The sequence below is a fragment of the Oryctolagus cuniculus genome, chromosome 7 (assembly GCF_964237555.1).
Source record: "Oryctolagus cuniculus chromosome 7, mOryCun1.1, whole genome shotgun sequence".
Taxonomy (NCBI): domain Eukaryota; kingdom Metazoa; phylum Chordata; class Mammalia; order Lagomorpha; family Leporidae; genus Oryctolagus; species Oryctolagus cuniculus.
The window spans coordinates 129,949,211-129,961,813 of record NC_091438.1 but is presented as its reverse complement, the minus strand read 5'-3'; the positions used below and the strand labels follow the sequence as shown (position 1 = coordinate 129,961,813).

General features: G+C 50.9%; 1 protein-coding gene across 1 annotated transcript; it reads left to right on the top strand.

Annotated features, from left to right (window-relative positions):
- Positions 1–1,106: 1,106 nt before the first annotated feature.
- On the top strand, positions 1,107–2,054 carry LOC100356635 (olfactory receptor 2A12-like). The gene has a single exon (XM_002715175.2). The coding sequence runs from the start codon at positions 1,107–1,109 to the stop codon at positions 2,052–2,054; it is 948 nt and encodes a 315-aa protein (XP_002715221.2).
- The last annotated feature ends 10,549 nt before the right edge of the window (positions 2,055–12,603 follow it).

Genomic DNA, 12,603 nt, shown 5'->3' with positions numbered 1-12,603 from the left:
CTCTTTCGGTGCTCAAGGCACTGAGGCAATAAATATCTAAGAAACAGCTGGAAGGACCCTTTTAGATCATCACATCTAACAGCTTCATTTGTAAAACAGAGCTGTGAAGCTCAGAGAGGAATATGGAGTTTCTCAAGATCACAGAGCAAACCAGAGACAAAGCCAAGCCCAGCCCCCAGATTTTCTGATCTCCATGTTTGTTTCACTGGCACTAACCCCTTTTATTTGTCTAGTGTTTTAGATGTCTCGGCATGTTTTGACACACTCGTCCCTAACAGATGGGGAGAGGGAAGCCAGTAGAAGTGAAAGGGCTTGTCCAGGGTCACAGAGCTGGGTAAGTGACAACTATGGGATATTCAAGAAAAGCTGAATTTAGAATGTGGTCATGGAGGTAATAATTGTAAATATTCAACAGAAAATCCCACATATATCCGGGTACAGGAAACAAAGCTCAGACAAGTCTCAGGGGAACTGAGAGTAGCAGCCAGGAAACAGGGTCACTCTCTAGGTGTTCAGAACTGGAAGGTCTCTCCCTTCTGCCTCCCAGCACACCTGTGATCATCCCTGTAAGATATTCCTTGTCTTATACTCTATAACTCCAGCTCCCGTGTGAATTTGGGTTGTTGCCACACCAGTTCTGGGGTGACAGTCCCCAAGAACCCACAGCCCATTGACAGAGGCTGTTGGTGTCATAATTTTAAACACTTGGTAGAGGCATCTGCTTACTTCACATTGGGACAAGTGTGCATCTGCTGTAGAATTCGACAGTAGCTGGGGGTTGGCTGGCTTCTCTGCTGCAAACGTGGCCACCTAATGCTTTGTCTTCTACAGGTAAGAATGGTTTCCAGACAAGGACTTGTCAGAGGTCAGGCATCCTATGTTCTATTTCAGGTCTGACCCCATGTCTCTGAATTATTGCCTCGTGCCACAGCTGCCCTAGCTTCCTTTCTCTTTTCATCCAACTCAACAAAGGTTTGGCCAAATCTGTGCAAGCTACTCTGTGTGATATTGGGTGTGTGGCTCAGCTTATGTCAACACTCATTCCCTTTCTGAACACCAAGGACAGAACAGGTAAGTCTTTGTCTCTCCTCAATAGGCAGATCAACATGCAGAGCGTCGGCAAGGAAAACCACAGCTCTGTGTCTGAATTCATCCTCCTTGGCTTCTCCAGTGAGTCACAGATCAGAATGGCCCTCTTCACCTTCTTCCTCCTCCTCTACCTCATCACCCTTGTGGGCAATGGACTCATCATCACCCTGATTTACCTAGACTCACGCCTCCACACGCCCATGTACTTCTTTCTCAGTATCCTCTCCTTGGTGGACATGAGCTATGTCACCACCACTGTGCCCCAGATGTTGGTTAACATGGTGTGTCCTAGAAGGACCATCTCCCTGGGAGCTTGTATAGCCCAAATGTTCATCTTCTTGGTCCTGGGCATTGCTGAGTGTGTCCTCTATGCCATCATGGCCTATGACAGGTATGTGGCCATTTGCTTCCCCCTTCACTACACACTGCTCATGAGCCGCCCCATTTGTATCAAGATGGTCACAATCTGTGGATCAATTAGCATCACTGGGGCCCTAATCTACACTGTGTTTACCATGCGTCTGCCCTACTGCGGCCCCTACAAGATCAACCATTTCTTCTGTGAGGTCCCTGCTGTCCTGAAGTTGGCCTGTGCAGACACATCCCTCAATGACCGGCTGGACTTTGTCTTGGGTTTCATCCTGCTTTTGGTTCCACTCTCCCTCATCTTAGCCTCTTATGTCCGCATCTTTGCCTCAATCTTAAGAATTCGCTCAACCCAAGGAAGACTCAAGTCCTTCTCCACATGTGCCTCCCATGTCACTGTAGTCACCATGTTCTATGGACCAGCCATGATCATGTACATGAGACCTGGCTCCTGGTATGACCCGGAGCGGGACAAGAAGCTGGCCCTGTTCTACAATGTCGTCTCTGCCTTCCTCAACCCCATCATCTATAGCCTCAGAAACAAGGATGTAAAGGGGGCCTTTCTGAAAGTGCTTGGAGACAGAGGGGCAGCTCAGTGACCCAGAATGTTCTAGAGTTGTTGAGAGTCATGAGCAGTCTAGATGGGACTCACTTGATCTTATAAAATCGCGTTATTTCTCACCAACCTGAGCCTTCCTGGGACTATGAACAGCCAGGAGAGGGTGGGGCCACCCTTAAACTGAAGATCTTCCCCCACTGGTTGGTTTTTCAACTGCCACCACCCATAGACTTGGTTAAGTATTGAAGGTGAAGGGTTTCTTTACAAAGACTATGTCTGAGGTTTGTGGCTACTACTGGATTGTTTTCCCTGGGTCTCTCTTTACCTCTTAAAGTTTGTTTCAGTTCAGCATGGTCACAGCCAAACATGTAACATGCAGACATGCTTCTCTAGAGTGTAAAGGAATTGGAGATGAAAATGACATAAAGGGTAGGCAGTTTCTGAAGATGACGTAAAAGGAAGTCTTGCATTCCTTTCTGACAAGCACTCACAAGACAAGTAGTGTCCAGCACTGCTTTTTGTACTGGGTGCTACAAAATCTGAGCTAGATTTATTTTAGACATATCTGTGAAACAACATGGAAATAATTGGTCCTGGCTGGATTAAGCTTATGAACCTGACTCCTACCTGGTCAGTTTAAAAATTACATTGCTGGCCGGCGCCGCGGCTCACTAGGCTAATCCTCCGCCTAGCGGCGCCGGCACACCGGGTTCTAGTCCCGGTTGGGGCGCCGGATTCTGTCCCGGTTGCCCCTCTTCCAGGCCAGCCCTCTGCTGTGGCCCGGGAGTGCAGTGGAGGATGGCCCAGGTGCTTGGGCCCTGCACCCCATGGGAGACCAGGAAAAGCACCTGGCTCCTGGCTCCTGGCTCCTGCCATCGGATCAGCGCGGTGCGCCGGCCGCAGCGCGCCAGCCGCGGCGGCCATTGGAGGGTGAACCAACGGCAAAGGAAGACCTTTCTCTCTGTCTCTCTCTCTCACTGTCCACTCTGCCTGTCAAAAAATAAAAAAAAAAAATTACATTGCTTTCTTTTATTTGGGAAAAACAAATATATATATATTCGTAAAAGAAGAGATATGCATTGTATGTATAGCTTTATTATATGTACCTGTAAATATATTTCTCTATTAATCTATATATAGAGAGAAACACAGAGAAATGGGTGGAGATGGAGAAACAGAGATTATAGAAAAAAGTAAAACAAAGATGCCACGTTCTCCTACCCAAGCAAATATTTGTCACTATTTTGTTATATTTAATTCAAACCTTTCTTATTTATTTTTAAAAACTGATGAATAACAACAGATAAAATTAAAGTGTTCATTGAATATTTTCAACTCCCATGAAACAGCAACTATCATAAAATTGAAGTCTGTTCAGTCTGTTTTTAAAGTTTTCGTACATACAGTTGCATCCATGGAACTGTTCTTGCATGTGCTTAAAAATTTTTAATGTTAGCATAATATCAGTATGACTCTGAAAAAAAAATTTTAAGTCAACATCATGTTCCTGACATCTCCTCATTTGGTAATTTTAGGTTTATGTCATTCCTTTAACAAGTATCAAAATATATCATATTTTGTTTTTCTAGTTTTTATTGTTGAATATTTGTGTATTCCCAATTTTGCACTATTTAAACAATTTGCAGCAAATTAATTCTGCCATTTCTCCACATGTAAGCATTTTTGTGTAGTGGATTTTTTTCAAATTGTTATCCTCACCAAAACGATTGTTTATCCATCTCATTCTTTTAAATATTTATTTATTTATCTATTTATTGTTTCATATTCTTAAAAGGCAGTATGATTGGAGGACGAGAAGAGAGAAAGAGAGAGACAGAGTGAGAGAGATCTTTCATCCCTTAGTTCTTTCCCCCAAAGGCCTGCAACAGCCAGGATTGGGCTAGGCCTAAGCCAAGAGCCTGGAACTCCCTGAGGGTCTCCACATGGGTCGCAGGGGCCCAAGCACTTGAGCCATTTCCACTGCCTCCCAGGATGCATTGACAAGAAGCTGGAACAGAAGCAGAGACTCCAGGACTCAGACTGGTACTCTGATATGGGATGCATGCAGCCCAAGCAGCTGCTTAACCCGCAGAGCTACAGTGCTCACTCCCATCTCAAACATTCTAATGTTTCCACCCATCTCATGGATAACAAAGTAGTAGCACTGTTTTTTATTTCATTTCCAATTACCTGGTTGCTAGTGAGCTTGCTATCTTTTTGTAAGATTGTTAGTAGTGGCCAGCGCCACGGCTTACTAGGCTAATCCTCCACCTTGCGACGCTGGCACACCGGGTTCTATTCCCGGTTGGGGCGCCGGATTCTGTCCTCCCGGTTGTCCCTCTTCCAGGCCAGCTCTCTGCTGTGGCCAGGGAGTGCAGTGAAGGATGGCCCAAGCCCTTGGGCCCTGCACCCCATGGGAGACCAGGAGAAGCACCTGGCTCCTGCCATCGGATCAGCGCGGTGCACTGGCCGCAGCGTGCTGGCCGCGGCGGCCATTAGAGGGTGAACCAATGGCAAAGGAAGACCTTTCTCTCTGTCTCTCTTACTGTGCACTCTGCCTGTAAAAAAAAAAAAAAAAAAAAAAAAAAGATAGTTAGTAGTATTGTGAAGTGTAGTAAGCTCCTGGCTCCTGGCTTCGGATCAGCGCAGCTTCAGCCACTGTGGCCAACTGGGGAGTAAATCAGCAGATGGAAGACCTCTCTCTCTCTCTCTCTCTCTCTCTGCCTCTCCTTCTCTCTCTGTGTAACCCTGACTTTCAAATAAATAAATATTTTTTAAAAAAAGATTCATTTCAGATAAAAAATAAATACTACAATATACATGTAGTAAGATTTTCAGAAACAAAGGAGAAAGAGAGAGAAGAAAGTAATATCTGAAAAAGATCTTGGCAGAGACCTTTCCACATAAGGGGGCATCCACTCGGAGTCTCAGAGTCTAATAAATCTGAAAAGTGATGAATGAAATCAGAATCCTCTGGGTGAGCGTTTGACTGAGACGTTAGGATGCTCTCATCCCATGTCAGAGTGCCTCGGGGTGAGTCCTGCCTGGCCCCTAGTTTCAGCTTCCTGCCAGTGTAGACCCTGCAAAGCAGTAGGTGACAGCTCAAGTAATCAGGTCCCTGGTATCCACCAGGGAAACCTGGACTGAGTCCTTGGCTCACGGCTTTGGCCCAACCAGCCTGGCTGTTGGGACATTTAGGACATGAAGCAGTGGATGGGAGCTCTCTGTCTCATTGCTTCTTAGATAAATATGTAAAAATTTAAACTGGAACTATAACTTCAAACGTGTAAGTAATTACATTTATTAGGTTATCAGAATGGCTTATAAAACTAAAATCCAAATAAATGCTGTTTTTAAAAAATATATCTAAAACATAAACATGCAGGAAGTTGAAAGTAAAAAGATAGGAAAAGTATATTAATAACTGACAAACTGGATTTTATGGTATGAAAGTGTTATTAGAGATGACAGTAATTCATAACAAAAGTTTCATTCATCAGTGCTTCAGTCCACCAAAACTTTCAATCACCATATGCATATATAACATATATACTTACTATTATATATATAACACACATATACTTACTATTATATATATATATATGTATATACACTCACTCACACATATATACATACATACACCTGGCCTCTAAATGGATAAAGGACAAGTTCAAAGAACAGGCAAATCTATAATGATCAAACTTCTTTGGAAAATTTTCTTTGAAGCATAATGTGTACACAAGACGTGAATAGATCTGAAGGGTTTGATTCACTTTTCCGATGAACTCACCTCCATAATCACCGCCCAGATCACAACACAGAACACATTCCCCATGAGCCATCTTTGTGTCCCCTCCCACCTATCAGCCCTCCAAAGGTAACCACTAGTCCAGTACTGACTGGCTTAGTAGTGCCTGTTTTTGAACTTCATGTCCATGGAATTACAGAGTGTGAATGCATCGCATTTATAATGGAATTGCAATGTTTGCCTTCTCCATAGTCAATAACTTCTACCATCTTGCCTTGTGCAACACTGGTGTCCCCTAAAACTTGCCACAGAGCTTGTCACATGCTGGCTTCTCGATGAACATTTGGATACTGAATGAACAATCACTAAACACATATAAGAGACATTAGGAGGTATATTCGCATTTTACTGCTGCATTAAGAAAGTACCCTAGAGCTCAGTGACTTAAAAGAGCAAACATCTCTGTTCTGGGTCAGGAACCCAGTCATCCCTCTGAGGAGCTCCCTGCTTCACGATCACCCATCCCTGCCGTCCTCGGGCCCCTGGTCCTCTGCTTCCCCTGTCTGATATTTGCCAGGAAGCCTGGGAAGGTCTGTGGCTCCGTCTTCAGTTCCCTCTTGTATAAGGTGGGGGTGCAACCCCTGTGCGGGACTGTGGGTGTTTAGGAGGAAAACACCGGTCAAGGGCACGTTGCAGACATTCAGCTGCTGCTTGGTCCTTCCTGTCAGATGGACAGAAACCTTTTCTCTTGGGTTTCCCAGGACAGCTGTGATGTGGGTCATTTTATTCTTTTTATTAGGGGATATTTTCTCACACGCACATCAATCTGCTTGTTCATACTCAGTCCTCCTCCAGCGAGGAGTTGTTTTCCCATGTAAATGAATTTCCTGGCCAGGAAAAGAAGTCCTTTGTGGAACCAGCTATCCAGACCTTCGGCTGGCAAGTTACACTGCCACCTGTGCGGGACTCGGAAGGTGCAGCCCTCGGGGAGGAAGTTTCGATGTTGGGAATGGACCAGGCGCCCGAGCCAGCAGCCAGTGCCCCACAGGAGGGCCTTCTGAGCCTGGGGCTCTAGCTGGGGAGCCCAAACTGACCAACCATCAGCTGCAGCCCTCTTCTCCTTGAACCCGGTTCTCCCCAGAACAGCGTGTCCGGGGGTGACTTCTCTCACACTCTGCTCACACTTAGCTCCTTCCTGCCCTTCAAACACACCAGATGATCATGTATTTGTGCACTCTGCCCTTATTGATGCCCCTCCTCTGTGTCCAGGCCCATGCCACACACTAGAAGCCCAGAGCAAATAACACCATCACTGCCCTCCTGCGGCTCAGAGGAGGAAACTCATGGCCACCTGGTTTCCACTTCCGTATCTTTGCACCCCCTGTTCTCATCTCAGTCTTCTCCACCAAACTCCTATTCATCTTTCAAGACCCAACTCAAATGCTGCCTTTTCTGGGAACTCTCTCTCACACCCCCCAGAGCAAAGGGGCCGCAGGGACCGCTCTCCGGGTCACTACAGCGTCCTGTGTGTGCCCTTCCCCAGGCCATCAGGACACTTGCATCTGTCTCCACACCCCACAGCCAGTCCTCAAGCTCAAGGGGGGGGGGGGCAGAGTCAGGAACCAAGTCTTGTTCATCCCTGGTCTCCAACAACCAGTTACGGCCCATTCAACTGGGGCAAGTAGCATCAGCCAGGGCAACTACGGGACGGAGAGGAATAGGATGAGCTGCAGGACTGTCAGGAGAGACCTGAAGGGTGAGCATGGAGTATCCGAGGGGAGGACAGGTGACATGAGGACAGGTGACAGCAGAGGTGGATCCAAGTTTGCAAAAGGCTCCATAGACAAGGGAGCTCTGGAGGTGGGTTTTGGGGTATGCATAGGTGTTTTCCAGACACATGCTCAGCAGGACACCTTAGGTTGAGGAAGCAGGAGGAGGTGGGGGCCTCTAAGGTGGCTCTGATTGTCTGGAGTGCACAGTGTGAGTGGAAGGACTGCAGGGGCTGGGGAGGCTGCAGAGCTGGGCGTGAGCCAGCTCCGGAGAGGCTTCGGTCGCCAGACGGAGAAGCGGAGATGGAATCCCGAGACTGTATCCCCTGAAGGCGCCCGAGCAGAGCTACAAGTCAGCAAGGTGCCTGCCGCAGCCATGAGGACACGTGTGGACACTTACGGCTGTTGAATTCAGGCCCTGCCTCGTAAGAAGGGAGATGGGACACCGACGTCAAGTCCCTGAGTGTGTGGGAGACTGCGTTCCAGGCTGGACCAGCAAAATGTTGGAGAAGCAGCCACCTCCCGAGGTGTGGGAAGACCCCTGTGGGTCTCGGGGCGCTTCAGTCAGACACGAGTCAGCGTCGCACTGAGCCTCGTGCTGGGGTCAGGATAAGGAGAGCAGGGAACTGGAAGAAGACCCTGGCACTAAGGGGCTGTGCCCAGCCCTCAGTGTGGCCGCAAGAGTGGCCAAGGAAGTAGGCGAGGGGAGGCCATGATGCAGGCGTGCAGGGGGCAGCCAGCCCTGACTTCCCACCGCCCATCTGCCCATGCAGCAGGCAGCCCAGCCCCAGGGGCCCTCCTGTCCCAAGGCTGAGGCTCCCCTGTGCCTGCCTGCAGCTCCAGACCTCCTGCCCAAGCCCAGTCTGGCTCCTGGGGTGACATAGTGGCCCAGGTTCCATGGGCGCCTCGGTTTCTCTGGGGCGTCGCCACCGTGAGCCAGCAGAGCGCTCCTGTTCAGAAACCACGGAGCCTGCGCTCCCCCTGCTCCAGGCAGGGCTGGCTCCTCCCTCCCCTGGGACCAGAAATCTGCGAGAGGGGGCTCTGGGGTCTTCCCTGCCGCCTCCCTCTGACTCAGAACTGCCGGATGGAGCTGCTTCCTGTCGCCTGTCTTGAATCTTCCACGCAACAGCTCTGGTCGCTTTTCACCTGCTATGCTGTCCACGTGGAACAGAGAAGCCCCTCCCCAAATACCAGAACACACCCTCAGAGGGATGAGAGCCGAGGCCCTGGGACAGTTTTTCACATCCAGAGGCACTGGACTTTAAGAGGGAACATTCTCTACTAAGTCCAAGGAATATGCCACTTTCCCTGCAACTGTGGGAGAACTGAGGGAGTTGCAGGCGGCCAACTGACTAAAGGTTGCATTCAGGGCCGGCGCCGTGGCTCACTAGGCTAATCCACCGCCTTGTGGCGCCAGCACACCGGGTTCTAGTCACGGTCGGGGTGCCAGATTCTGTCCCGGTTGCCCCTCTTCCAGGCCAGCTCTCTGCTGTGGCCAGGGAGTGCAGTGGAGGATGGCCCAAGTCCTTGGGCCCTGCACCCCATGGGAGACCAGGATAAGTACCTGGCTCCTGCCTTCGGATCAGCACTGTGCGCTGGCCGCAGCGCGCCAGCCGTGGCGGCCATTGGAGGGTGAACCAACAGCAAAAGGAAGATCTTTCTCTCTGTCTCTCTCTCTCTCACTGTCCACTCTGCCTGTCAAAAAAAAAAAAAAAAAAAAGATTGCATTCAGTAGTCATTCAACACTTACTAATTTTTATTTTGCAGCCCTGTCTCCAGGGTTTGCAGAGACTCTGAAAGCCCCAGGACTCTCGACACTTTGTCTACAGCGCTAACTGATGACAGAGCCCTGGGGATGCCGCCTGCAAGAGAGGACAATTTCATGGCCTTTGTCACCCCACACCTCCCATGGCTCCTCATTTTGTTTTTCCTGGAGACGGAGGAGCTGCTGAGAAAAGCCCTGCCCAGGGGCCCTGTCTGAGCCCAGCCCGCTCCCCACTGCACCCACGCCCCAGCCCCAGCTGAGCCCTGAGCCCCAGCCGGACCCGGTCTCCTGGAGAGCACGTGGCCTGAGTGGCTGTGGGGAGGGAGGCCCCAAAGGCCCATGCTTCCTCCCTGAGCCCACGGTGGCTTAGGGGACCATCCCAGCAAGGGACCTGGGGCCACATGCCACTCAGGAGCGGTCTCCTGGGTCTGAGGGGCCTGCCCACTCACCCCCAGCTTCCCTTCAGGGTTATAACCTCGGGACAGCAGTGTCCCCTCAGCAGGGGCAAGCAGGGCTGCGGCTGCTCCGTCCCCAGCCTCGAGGCCCGGAGCTTCCAGGAGGAGCTCAGCCGGCTCCGCAGGGGCCTCTGCCTCCACCTCTGCCCATGTCGGTGTGAGTGCCCTGGGCGCGGCGGCCTGGCTCTGCCGCCCTCCTCCCTCTGTGGCCATCTGTTCCTCTCTTTCCCTGGGCCTGCAGTGACCTCGCCGGCTCTGTGTCTGTCTCGCTGTGTGTCTCTGTGTGTCTGCAGTGTGGGACCCACCTCCCCCTCCTCTCCCTGTGCCTCTGGCTCCCGTCTTCAGCCCCTTCTTCCTGCCTCTTTCTCTCAGCTTCCGTTGTTGGCCTGCCTCTGCCTCTGCCTCTGCATACACCTGGAGCCCAGGCCCGCACCAGCCACCTGAGCTCTCCCCTTCCTTCCCTCTCTCCCACTCGCCAGGCTCCCGCCCTTGCACCATGGCTCTCACTGGAGCTTGGTTCTCTGCCTGCCACCCTGCACCATCTCGGCTGGCTGCTGTCTGCCCACGGTCACCTGCCGCCTCCAGGCTTCCTCTCCCTGCGCGTCCTCTCTCCGCGTCCTCTCTCCGGGAGGCTGAGCTGGCCCCTGCCTCTCTCACTGCCGCACTGCTCATCTCTGCCCTCTGCCGCTCTGACCACTCTGCTCTCAGGCTCGCTCTCTCTCTCTCTCTCTCTCTCTCTCTCTCTCCATCCTCACTCCCTGCTTCTTCAGCGTCTCTGGCACCCTTCCCTGTGTCCCCTTTTGTCTCGCTGCCCCTGTCTCTTCTGATTCCCTGCCTCGCTGGGTCTCAGAGTCTCCGTGCCCCTTTCCAGTGTCCCTCTTCCCTGTCCTAACACACAGAGCAGAGAGAAGTGGTCCCACCTCTGTCCCGCCCTGCCCCAGTCCCTGTCTTCCTGCAGCTATCCAGTGTGTTCTCAGCGTCTCATGCTCTCTCTCCTGTCCATGCGCCTCTGCTTCCTCTGCCTCACTGTCCCCTTGAATGTGTGTCCGGGTCTCCCATCTGGGCCGCCCCCTCATTTTCTCCGTTTGTTGTTGTCATGGTCACTGTCTAGTCGGTCCTGTTCTCTGGGCGTCTCTAGGCCAAACAGGTCTGCGCTGCTACTGGGGGGCTGGAGACAGGGGCAGAGAAGAGAAAGCACAGACCTCCAGAACCAGATATTATTGCAACCAGGCCTTTTAGTAGATAAGGAAAAGTTACCTGCTTGTTACGAGTCATGATCAGCACAGAGCAGGAGCGAAATTCAAACTCCGCTATCTCCAGTCTTTCATCTCCCTGCCGGTGCTGGGAGAGGAGATGGGAGAAGAGACATTAAAGGGAAATGCAAACACATTTGCTCTGATTTCCACTGCATCCTGACAAGAGAAAAGACTGGCACTCCTGGCCCAAGCCCCAGCCAGCCAGGGCTAGAGGCTCACCCTCTACCTTGACCTGTGAGCACACATCCACTTCCGTGTTCTTCTTGGCGACAGGTCACCATCCACCCTGGCTGTGATAGAATTGGAGTCTGAGGCTCAGAGAGGCCAAGCAACTGGCCAGAAGGCGCTCAGCCAGCCAACCAGGAGAAATAGAAGAAACCGGTTCTCAGGTTCCACTCTGGACAGAGACGCAAGCACATCAAAGAGAAAGGAGCCCTGGGGGGCAAGGACCTGCCCCCTACATCTTCTCGGAGTCCTCTGCCCTCGGCCTGCAGGCGCAAGCTGGAGGTAAGAGCTGGGCAGCCCGGCATCCTCATTAGAGGATCATCCCTTGCTTAGAGCTAGAGGGAGCAGCCAGAGCTTAGCGCAGCCCTGGGCCTTTCTCTGCCTGGACTCCACCCGTCCCAGAACCAGTCTGCTTCCTCCTGTCCCCAGGCTGGAGCACTCGCAGGGCTGTCGCTGCGGTGGCCTCCCCCTGTGCCGGTGCAGCAGACATCAACAGTCCTTCCTGTGTTTTGGGAATTTACTCATCCCCTAGTTCATTCGCTGGTGTGAACCAGACTCCCAAGGACCCTGCAGAGAGCCCTCTTCGGAGGTGAGGCTGCTGAGGTGCAGAGAGGTGCAATAACCTGCACAGGCTACACAGCGGGAACAGCACAGGTGCGCTGGCGCTGCAGTAAGCTTCACTCCCTATCTGGGGCTCTCTCGGCCTCACCACATTGTCCAGGGCTGCAGGGCCTGAGCCGGAGCCCCATCTCTCCTTTGTTGTCCAGCCCCAGAGGTCTAGCAGGCTGACAAAGCCAGAATCCACGTTCTTCTTTCTCTTCTTTGTGGACACAGTCATGCCCTCCGTAAGCAGCTCTTGTCTCAGCTGGATTGAGTCATTCTAACTTGGGTAACCAGATTGTCTCCCGACTTAACTTCTCTGCATACAGGGATTTAACCTCTGCTTCCTTCTAGGTAGTCTTGTACTTCACTTTGACATGAACCAATAATTTCTTTACATAGAAACACATAAGCTGAGTGCCATACGCAACTCAGGGGAGGATGGCCTGGGATGGCCAGAGAAGCTCTCTAGATCTGAATGAAGAAAGCGCTTAAAAGGAGAATTTGAACTTTATTCCTCATTGTAAAAGTAACTCAGATTCATTGTGGAAAATTACAAAGGTTCAGAGCGCTTTCACAAATATCATCTCTAGACAGAATCACCAGAAATGACCACCGTTAACATTTTCATGGATTCCTTTCCAGTTTTGTTGACTGCATACATAAATTTCTGTACCATCACACACAGTTTCGTATCCTGCTTTTTGAATTTAACAATCTGTTGGAACATATACACACAGCGTAAAGCAGTCCAAAAATGACTATTCTGGA

Bases quoted from the DNA above. Each gene is read 5' to 3' on its own strand.
- LOC100356635 (XM_002715175.2), top strand. From the start codon at position 1,107: ATGCAGAGCGTCGGCAAGGAAAACCACAGCTCTGTGTCTGAATTCATC.